This window comes from Mus caroli, chromosome 9 (assembly GCF_900094665.2).
Source record: "Mus caroli chromosome 9, CAROLI_EIJ_v1.1, whole genome shotgun sequence".
Taxonomy (NCBI): Eukaryota; Metazoa; Chordata; class Mammalia; order Rodentia; family Muridae; genus Mus; species Mus caroli.
The window spans coordinates 60,710,398-60,721,576 of record NC_034578.1 but is presented as its reverse complement, the minus strand read 5'-3'; the positions used below and the strand labels follow the sequence as shown (position 1 = coordinate 60,721,576).

The window sequence follows — 11,179 nt, the reverse complement described above, 5'->3', positions numbered from 1 at the left end:
TCACACATGCCAGTGGGCAGGACAGGGGTCATCTCAGGTCACACATGCCAGTGGGCAGGATAGGGTCATCACAGGTCACATATGCCAGGGGGAAGGACAGGGGAAATCACAGGTCACATATGCCAGTGGGCAGGACAGGGGTCATCTCAGGACACACATGCCATGGGGCAGGACAGGGTCATCTCAGGACACACATGCCATGGGGCAGGACAGGGTCATCTCAGGTCACACATGCCAGTGGGCAGGGCAGGGTCATCTCAGTCACACATGCCAGGGGGAAGGACAGGGGAAATCACAGGTCACATGCCAGTGGTCAGGACAGGGGTCATCTCAGGACACACATGCCAGGGTGCAGGACAGGGTCATCTCAGATCACACATGCCAGTGGGCAGGACAGGGTCATCTCAGGTCACACATGCCAGGGGGCAGGACAGGGTCATCTCAGGTCACACATGCCAGCGGGTAGGACAGGGGTCATCTCAGATCATACATGCCAGGGGGCAGGACAGGGTCATCTCAGGTCACACATGCCATGGGGCAGGACAGGGTCATCTCAGGTCACACATGCCATGGGGCAGGACAGGGTCATCTCAGGTCACACATGCCAGGGGGCAAGACCAGGGTTATCAGAGGTCACACATGGGTACAGGAAATGGGGAGAAGGCAGCTCACTGCAGCAATCAGGGCACCTGGGCAATCTGTCCAGCTGTGCCCAGGGGAGGGAGGGTGAAGTTCCTATGTGGGTTATGACTGGTGTGTTTTCTCTGTGTTTGTATCTTATTCATAGCTAACAAGAAAAAAGGAAAGGAGGGAGAACTCCAGGCCACAAAAGACAGTCTAAAATATCATAACTCAAGAACATAAGAATTTTTTCATAATTCCTTCATGTAATAAATAGCACAGCTTGATAACATAAATTAGATAAAATGGGAGCTCAAACAGAAGATGATAAAATGGAAGAATAAAACAAAGAGAGACTGCAGTCACATAGAAACAAATTGAATACCAAAGTATTTTATGGAACTAATAAATAAACTATAAATAGAAGGAGGACAGACACTACTGAACACTGAAATACTGACATGGAAGAAAGCCTGTAAGCACAGCATAAGCACAGGAAAGAGACAAAGAGATCAATCAGGTGCTAACTGATAATAAGCACATTGCTCTGGTGCAACTGCACTGCTGCAATATTGAAAAAAGGGACAATACCTTTAAAGATTTATTTCTCATTCACAAACAGTTTATCATGGAGAACCTAAGTCTGGCTCTACTCCATGTGGCCGCCATGATGCCACTCCTCCTGTCCCCTCTTCTCCTGTCTCCCCCAACTCCGTTTCACTCCACACAGGACAGTCTGTCTAATGGTGGAAGCTGATACCTCCCCACATGTCAGCTCATGGGAAGTGTGAAGAGACCCAAGGGAAAGCCTTCTGAGGAGGTGACTTAGAGGGACTCTTCCATCTAATTCGCATAAATGTGGTCACATGCCCAATTTAGTCGCAGGGAATACTGAAAACTGTGATCTGTGATTGTATAGCCATGTACTCAGGCTAAATTGAAATGTCATGTTTGAAAAGAAAGCAGCCCCTGGAGGACAAATAAGTACCGTAATATGAAAGGCAAAGATGGGCAGTATGGAAGAACATTTGGTATCCCCCAGATGGAGCATCTAGCAAATGGAAGAGAAGATATTCACTGATGTAAGAAAAAGCTTTCAAAGTAAAGAGGGAGCAATGTGCTGCTGAGAAGAAGGCAGAACCCCAGGAAAGACTGGACTTAGAAAATTTAACATAAATTATTTTAAATGCCTACACTTTAAAGATGAAGAATGTTTCAATAAGTAGGAAGTAAGAAATCACCTATGAAGAGTAATAATTCATGTTGGCATTAGAGTTCACAATATTTACCATCAAGAAGAATGGTGTGGTGTCCATATAGTTTTGAAATCAGAAATAATAAACCCAGATATAATTCAGGTGTAAAGGCAGGTAAGATACCCATGAACCTTGCAGAACAGAACCATTGATAGCTCAAGGTAGCCTACCAACCAAAACAAGAAGCTGTAGTATAAAGGACCATGAGAGTGACTGTTGATGATCATCTGATTCATCTGCATGGATATCAAACACTGGGGTCTATAGAGTCAAAATAGAGTGTGAACGTTATAAGTGCAAACAGTGTCAGAGTCTCTGAAATTGAGAGAGGAGAGAAAACAGCTGGGTACAGCAAGAATGCGGATGCCCCATCTTCTGAAGCTAGGCTGTTCTACTCCTGTTCTCATCTAACCCATGCCAGAAAAGCTTAGTAGTTTTCATAATTAGCTTTATCCAGCTGTATAACATGAGTCAGCAAAGAATTGCCTGGGCGTTAGCCACATGCTTCTGTGAGTAAAGCTGCATCAGAACATGGTGTCATGGTCCATTCAGTCACTAACAAAATGCCACAAAGCTGGTGGCTCCTAACAACAGAAATAGATTTCTTATAGTTGTAGTGAGTGGGAAGTTCAGAGTTAAGGTTCTTAGATTCGGCTCCTGGTGAAGACCTGCTTTCTGACTTTCTCATGGTGTCTCACGTGGTGAGAAGGAAAGGCCATAGGGACCATTTCCATAAAGGCCCCTGAAGTGTCTGTCCTCGTGACCTAGTCATGTCTCAGAGACATTCAGCCCTCAGCAGCCAGCTTCCCAGTGTTGTTTCTGTGTTGGCAGTCAGCCTGCATAGAGCTCACACGCCTGAAATGTCCACTGTAATTTTAATTTCTTCAAAACCAATTTTTAATGATGGTTCTTAAATGCTTTAACCTCCCTTGTAGCCCACCACCCACCAGAGGCAGTGGAAAAGAAAGGATATGGGGGCAGGGAGGATGGACTTGTTTAGAAAGTTTCTTTGGAGCAACTCCCGTCTGTGTTGTCTGGAAATCAGCAGTTCAGTTCACAGGTCAGCATCAGCAGCTTGATCCACTGGGAAACACTTCACAGATGCACCAGCAGGTGAGTTCAGCAGAGTCAGGACAGCAAACAAACCAGCAGCGGTGGCACGACCTAGCAGAAACAGCCAGGTCTCAGGGGCACAAGTCAGCAGGAAGGACCTGGAGGAGCTCAGGAAAAGTTCCTGGCTGTGCCTCTCTCAGCTAAGCAAAGATAGCAAAGACTCAAAACCTACAGTGTTACACAGCCAGCTCTATAAGCAAGCCAAGCTCAGCTCTGTCACTGTCCATTGAGTCCTTTTTATACTCCCACCAAACATCACATGTGCTCCATGGGTCTTTCTGTCTCAGCTGACATCACTCTGATGTCAAACAACCTGAGTCTGCAGAAGTGGCAAGAAACTGCAGCACACCACCAGAAGGTTTTTGGTCCATTTCTCTCTATGAAGTTCCAACAAATGCAGCTCAACTATACAACTTAAGGCAGACCAATACACATGTGTCCTTAGCAAAGAATCCTTCATCACGTGTCCTTTCCCATGCTTGCCTTAGCAGAACATCCTTTCTCCCATGTCTACTTCAGCTAAACGTTCCATCACGAATCTGCCTTAGCCTTTTACCTGTGTCCACTTCAGCTAAACACTCTTCACATGTTTGCTCCAGCAAAACACCATCCAACACAACTGGCTTCCCAAAGAACTCTTAAGTTTCCACTTCAGCCCACTATTCTGCTCCTTTAAGAAAAAACAGTTGCCCGTATAAAGGGATCCTGGAATATTTGTAAAGCTTTACTAATTTGTTGATGCTGGGATGGATTTCAGATGGAAGAGTACTTGCCTAGCATGAACAAACCCCAGTCCCAAGTAACACATAAGCTGGGCATGGTGCCATGTGCCTGTATTTCCAGCTAGAGGATCAGAAGTTGAAGGTCAACCTTAACTACATAGTAAGTTCAAGACTAACATGGGCTACATGAGACTCTCCCTCAAAATAATAAAAAAATAATAGCAATAATAATAATAATAGTAACATAGTTTGGTGTTTTTAATTCAGACCATTTCCCTCTATTAAATTCACATCAAATTTAATAATGTAATATACATATCTTTATTATACATCAGTGTATCAGTTGTTATAAAGATACCAAGGAATACAGGTCTCCTAATGAAAGTTGGTGTGCTTTCTTCCACTTTATCTCCATGTTTCCACATTGGCAGAACCTGTATATGAGGCTATCACATCTGAACCAGAGTGATGGAACAGGGTGAGCTTTCTGTTTGAAGGTTCTAAGTCATAGGACTATGGTTGCTGCTTCTCCCTTCAGCTTTCCTTTCCTTCCAGTGCTAGAGTCTGATCCGAGGGCTTCACACACGTGACTCAAGCTCTCTGCTACTGAGCTGGAGCCCTGGGACCTCTCCTTTTTAAATTTCAAGCAATTCTAAGCTAATTTAGACGATTTAGACAAAGTAATAAAGTGCTGAATTATAGTTTTAGAAGTAATAGTGAAAGACTATATGTAAAGGGCATTGTTCTGTTTATATGATTATTGAATAATTATATTTCATATTATGTCAGTGTGTGAAGGTTTACATATTTCACAAACTGCAAAGCACGGGCTCTTGTATGCTGTAATCACAGCATAGAGGGCGTCCCGAGACAGTGGGAGGAGAGGTTGCTAGGGATCAGCTTGTTCTCAAAGCCGGTTTTGGAGCTGGTGTCTCTCTCAACCCATCTTTCCTGTCCCACGCCACCCCTACCCCAACAGGTCCACACTCGTGCAGCCACCCAGGCCGCTCCAGGTTGCAGGGCCTCCGTGCTTCAATGTGCTGCTTCAGTTGGCCACCATTCTTCTCACCTGTAACTGCATCCTCTAACCCATCCTGTAACTCCATGCCTCCTTTAAGATGATGTTTAATTATCATCCACACTACTACATCATAACCCTCACTGCACATCACAGTAGCCCAGGAAGCCTTACAGAAATACCAACGCCGAGGCCTGAACTAAACTGTTCTGATTTAGTTGCCCAAGATGGGTGCCCAGGCATCAGTGTTTTCTAGAGACTCCCTGAGTAGTTCCAGCACACAGTCAGGATAGAGTTGCTGCAACAGCCCCGCAACAGCAGCAGCTGGCAGAGTTAAAACTGCGCCCATTTCTAAAATCCCCTTAGCTCTCAGCTTCCCCATTGCTCATGAAATTTAATGATCATTGTATTAAAGTTAGTGTTACATAGTAAGTGCTCAGTAAATGCTGAGGTATGCTGCATTCTCCTTCCAACCAGACAAAAATGTTTATCCTTGCCATCAGAAAGGACGGACAGCAGAGTGGGCAGATATTTGTTATTTAGCCAGCCACGATGAGGAATTTATTTTCTGTACTCTGTACCCTCTCCTGTATCCCATCCACTTGCCCACCGTTGCCTCTCCAGCACACATACCTGTTGTTGGCACGGTGTCGGGGACTCAAGAAAGCAGCCCATGAAGCTGCCGATTGCAGGACAGGCTGCTCCCTGCCCCTCAGCCTCTCCTTTGTGTCATTCTTAATGATGTATTTTATACTGGATCTTGCTGCTTTAGCTTTCAAAAGCCAGTTGTCAGGTGTTCTTTATCAAAGGCTTTCAGAAAATCCAGATAAATTATGCTCTGTGCCCTGAAACTGCCAAACCTGTATTTCACTTCTATCCAGAGCTTGACAGTTTTGTTGAAGTGGAATCTCTCTCTCTCTTTCCCTTCCATTTACCTTCACTTCCCTGACCTTGATACCTGCCAGACAAATAAGAGACCCTGTCCCTTTTGATACTGGATGTCCTCAGTCACATATATGCCAGCTCTAGTTAAAAAAAAAACGGTGGGCGGTTATCTCTGTCTTTCAGATAAGGAGGGGATTCCAGCAGTAGGGCGGGGAGAGAAGAGAGCTAAGGGAAAGGAAGAGCAGCCTTTACCTCAGCAAACCTGGGGTTCCTGTATGTCTCTCCGCATTCCCCACTGCAATGGAGGCAAGGCTAGTCACACCTGCTCTTCCCTGGAACTCGCCTGGAAGGTGATAGGAGGCACTTTCTTCCTACTGTCCCCTCTTAAAATTCGATTTGAGGGCAAGGGAGGTGACACAGTAGATAAAGTACTTGCATTCCCAGGTGTTAGCACGGGATTTAGGATCCTAGAACCGATATAAGAGCCAGGCAGCTCCAGAGGCACCCTGTAATCCCAGGGAGGGAGAAACGGGATTGCCTGGGCAAGCTGGCTAGCAAGCCAAACCTGTGAGCTCTAGGCTCAGCAAGAGACCCTGCCTCAGTGAATAAAGGAGAGAGCAACCCAGGAGGATGCTGATATCAGCCCCAGACCTGCACATGTAGACACATACCTTTTTTTCTTAGTTATTACTTGAGGCAGTGGGGTGCAGCTCTGTGGTAGTGCTTTCTTAACGTGTACAGGACACCACGTTCTATCCACAGCACCAAAAAGGAACAAGTCTTGTTCCTGTTCATTGAGCACCATGAAGAGTTGCGGGTGTCGGGGTTCTGCTTTCCTGTTCCCCCTCAGGACTGCATCCTGGCTGGGGAACCCTAACACTTTGATCAGCTAATATTTAAACCATAAGGTGAGTTTCTACCTCTGTGCTTAGAGGAAACATTCCCCTTTCTCTCCTTAAGCCTAGTGGGCAAGGTGTAATACAGCTGAGGTCAATAGCAAGGTCCTCTGTTACAAAACCAGATTCATTGTAGATGGACAAACTACATATTCAGCAGATGTGTATCTTGAAGCAAATCTACTAACTGTCTACTAACTGTCATGCTTTCAGTGCTTCCTAAGCTAAGTAGTAAACCATTACCTGGTTCCCCTGGAAGCTATGCAAATTAATTAATTTTCAGAAAAATAACTTGAAATGTTAAGTCAGTTTATAAACACCAGACAATGAAATTTTCCCTGCTGAGAGGTCCAGTAATCTACAACTTCCTATGATCAAGGTAAAAACAGTGTACTTGAATTAAATTAAATGTGACTTATATGCAAAGCATACAATGTTTAAAATCTACAACCCACTAAAAAGAATCAATTCCTATTTCCTCACTACATTCAGAGCATCCTTGACTCTCGGAATGGTGGTTACCTGTGTGACTGATAGAGACATCACACCTTTATCCTTTTCGAAGATTTCAACAGTCTGTTTGGTGTTCACACTTAACCTGTTACTACTGACTGAAGTGCCTTCCAGTTAGGGTTTATAATCCAAGACTCTTATTTATTTCCTGGGAAATCTGCCTGTGCACAACTTTGCTGTATTCAAAACCTCCCATGTCAAGATTTAGTACTTTTATATTATAGTCATTAAAATTGAACAAAATCTTAATAGTCCTTTATTAACTACTACACCGAATTTGCATAGTGGAAATCACCACATGTTAATTGGATTTAATTAACTATTTTAAATTACACAAAATTCTGACAGTAGACAGTAGCATAGGGTACTCAGGAGCAATAAAATTAGAGATGGTATTGCTACTTTATTAAAACTTAATGAAACTATTCATAATCTTATTTATTGTTCACCAGAAGAAAACTGTGTTCATTGTGAAGGCAAAAATGTCAGCTAACAACATTTTTTTTTTTATCACCCAGGATAAGGTTCAGCGGTTAATAAAAGGGTCCACGATCTCCAACCTCACAGTTCTGCCACCCTCTCATCGCACTGACCCCCATTTTATCCCCATACCTGTCTTGCAGAAGGATGCCAGTAAAGGTTGGTGATGGGGCAGCCACGCTTAGGGGTGTGAGGGTGGGAGCCTTGAGGAGGAATGGGGGCCTGAGTTGAAATAGCTTAGCCACTAAGTTTCTCAGGTGACCTCAGAGAAGTCAGGTCCTTACCTGGGCTGAGCTTCACCCTGGTCTAGGTGACCACCAGAGCCTCTTCTACTTCTCAGTCCATTATTTCATGAATTTAATATCAACTTAGGTGTTAGTGTTATATATTAAAATGGTTATCATGTTTATGTGATATAATTAGGAGTTACTGTTTTCTAAGTACTTTCTGATGGGCTTCTGATTGCTTTTTAATGTTACTTCAGAATACTGCTATGCAAACCATGAAGCCAGAGATAATATAATTAGTGTTTTTTCATCTTTATTACTTATTTTATATGTATGAGTGTTTTACCTGGATATGTGTATGCCTGTACTCCAAATGCATGCCTGGAGCCCTATGAGGCCAGAAGAGGGTGCTGGGAATCTTGGAACTTGGGGTACAGGTGGCTGTGAGCACGATGCGGTGCTGGGAACTGAACCTGAATCCTCTGCTACAGCTCTCCAGCCCCTGTAAAGCCCAGTGTTATCAACTATTGGACTTCTAATGTAAAAACAGATGGTATCATCTTTACCTAGGTATCCACGGTGCCCAGGACGGTCTGGGTAACTGTGAATTGACTGCTTAAGTAAGTGAAGGAGTAGGTAAAGGGATGCGGGTGAGGTGTCTGTGTCTGCTGGGATCCTCTTGGTTTCCCCTAGTTCATTTGATTGACTGAAATGTTAAAGAACGCTAAGTGAATCCCCTTACTAACACAAATATAAAGGTGTGAGGTGGTCTGATCTCACCCCTTATCTGTTTGGAGTACTCAGGACCCAGAGTTGGTGCCAAACCATTCTTGTGATGCCAGAGATTCAAAGTCTTCTGGTGTCTAGCTCTGTCTTGTCTACTGACCCGTGTCTGCTCTGGTGGGTCCCCTGCATGTAATGGCTCTGAATTTATTAAGCTTCCCACACTTGTCGTTATTTCTTTCCTAGCTGTGAGAAGTTCTGTGGCTCACACCTTCTGGTGGCTTATGGACCACTAATGTCCCAGGAACACTAACTAAGTGACACTAGGAAGTTTGCCTTTCTTGCTTCAGCGCCGTCTTCCTCCTACATGAAATTAGGAGTGAATGAATGAATTAGTCTTTACTTTAGCAGATGAAAAATCTCTGTAAGACAAAGGTGAATCTAGGATCAAGGCAACTAGTGCAGAGGGAAAGACACTTATTTTTATATCCACTAGAGAACGGGTGGCCTATCATATTTGTAATCAATCAATCAATTAGTTCTCACGTATTTATGGAGTACTTGTCATACGTCTTGTTAATGTACAAGGAAATATTAGTGTCAGGAAAGCACAGGTCACAAGAAATGTGTGGATTTTCAGGGCTTTGATGCCTTTAAGTGATATTTAAGACCCAGTCTAGGTCTGCACAAGCTCAGCATGAGAGATGAACAGCATCCACATCAACAGGATTCCTCAGGGTTTCTTGAATTATTATCTGGCAACATCTCAGAAATGAAGCTCCCCAGAGAGTCAGGGGTTGAGAACACAAGTACACAGACCAGAATCTAGTTTTCTCACCTGGAGAGTGCACATAGCTCTTACACATGGGACTGGGTATGGAAGGTAAAAGATATTTATGAAAACAAAGCATTTACTACTGTAACCTACAGAGCTCGTTCAGTTCTAGTGAAGCCTGACTGATCTCAGAGGGCTTAAGCTGTGACCAGAGCACTGCTTAACCCCGACATCAGGGCACAGACATGTCAGATCCTCAGGCTCTGATCTTGACCATTTGGGCAGGTCTGGGAGAGGGATTGGAAACCTTCACCTACAAAAAGATAAGCAACCCTCCCACAAATGATTGTGCTGTATGCAAACGAGGCTTCTCTTCTCCTCCCACAAATGATTGTGCTGTATGCAAACGAGGCTTCGCTTGGAACTTCTTTTGCAGGTGAAGCCTTTGGCTTTCAGCCCCTTAGCAGACACTCTTCTGCTGTGGAAACAGACTCACGTGTCTGATAGCACTGAGCTGTCCTCTGGCAGCAATACACTGTCCTCAGGCTCCCGGAGCAAAGGCAAAGTCTCAGGCCCTCTTAGAAGTGCCAGGTTCTTCAACTTATTCCAGCTTGGTTTTAGATTATGTACTAGGAATTTATTGAAATAGGAAATTCTTCACTTTTCTCTCTATTGTATAAGAGCTTAAGAACCTTAAGCCCCAGCAGAAATTTGTTGCAGGTGGTCTCCAGATTTCTGGGTTTCTGACACAAAAACAGTAGACAATAGAGCGACCGTAAGGAAAGGTCTGTCCCTAACATGGGGCTTTGTGTAATTATTCACCTGTTTATCCCATTAACAAGGTGTCTTGCCCTTCAGAAGTTTCAGTGGCAGCCTTGCTGATGACAAGAAATTGTACATCAGTTTCATGCGTTACTAACATGTTGCGCTAATACAGTTAGATCCAGTCTGGTTTTTATAACTTCTAGTGATATGAGCATGTCTACAGATAATTTTTTTAACAAAATATGAGTGATTTGAACACTGGGTATATGGGTTCAAGTACACAGGTTTTCTTTCCTTCAGAACAAAAGATCACCGTAGTTATTAAGAATGTGTACCTCATATCCATGTTACAAAAACTGCAATAAAATCACCAGTGATTGAAAACGCCATAAGTGTAAGGAAGTTTTAGTTTGTCTTGAAATTATATTTCTACCTAAAAATGAAATTATCTTAGTGCAATTTGATTTCATATTACTGCAATTGGAAATGATTTTCCCCTTGGGTTAGCATATTAAGCTTAAAGCGTGCTATAGCTATTTTTCATGCAGAAGATTAAGGCCCTAGAACGTATGTTACATCTCTGTTGTGCAATTCATAGGGCTCCGACTTTGTACAATTGCTTAGAGCTAACCTCCTGTCTTGTTGTGTGCTGACCTTCCTTTCAGGCGTCTTAAGTATGATCGAGCGAGGGCTGATCCCCCCAACAGCGAGGATTACCTTTCAGAACCCGCCCATTAAGCCCCAAGCACTTCCTCTGCACAGTTTTGATGAGCACCGTAAGGTGCCCATGGAAGGTAAGACATGCACCTCTGTGCTTAGCTGCGGTCTTGCAGGAATGGCCTCTCCTTCGAAACCTACACTGCTAGACCTTTTATCCTCAGTAACAGAACAAGAAGATAGGTTAAAGCATCCCGAGTTTATTTGAGCACACAAAGTAACTGAGGCTATCCGTGCAGAGCCTGTGCACTGTGTATAAGAAAGTTGGTATTTTCAAGGGCTTGTAGTTTGGCTGAGGAAACAAGACAAAAATAGTAAAGAACTAAAAATGAAAATCAAAGCACTAAGCCTGAAGGATGCTCTATTGTTTGCTATTTGAGTGTCCTTTTATGACGTGATTGAAGGTGCTAGCTTCTCAATTAGACTTGTCTTCCTGCTTTTAGTGAGGGCATTACTTGTACATTTGCA

At 43.7% G+C, this 11,179-nt stretch overlaps 1 protein-coding gene across 2 annotated transcripts in view; it reads left to right on the top strand.

Moving 5' to 3' along the window:
• Iqch (IQ motif containing H) overlaps positions 1-11,179 on the top strand; it is a 183,397-nt gene that overhangs the window by 49,620 nt on the left and 122,598 nt on the right. For both annotated transcript variants that reach the window (XM_021172751.2, XM_021172752.2), the window contains 2 exons: positions 7,543-7,663; positions 10,660-10,788. In XM_021172751.2, the coding sequence (XP_021028410.1) occupies positions 7,543-7,663; positions 10,660-10,788 (250 nt within the window). The remainder of the gene's footprint in view (positions 1-7,542; positions 7,664-10,659; positions 10,789-11,179) is intronic.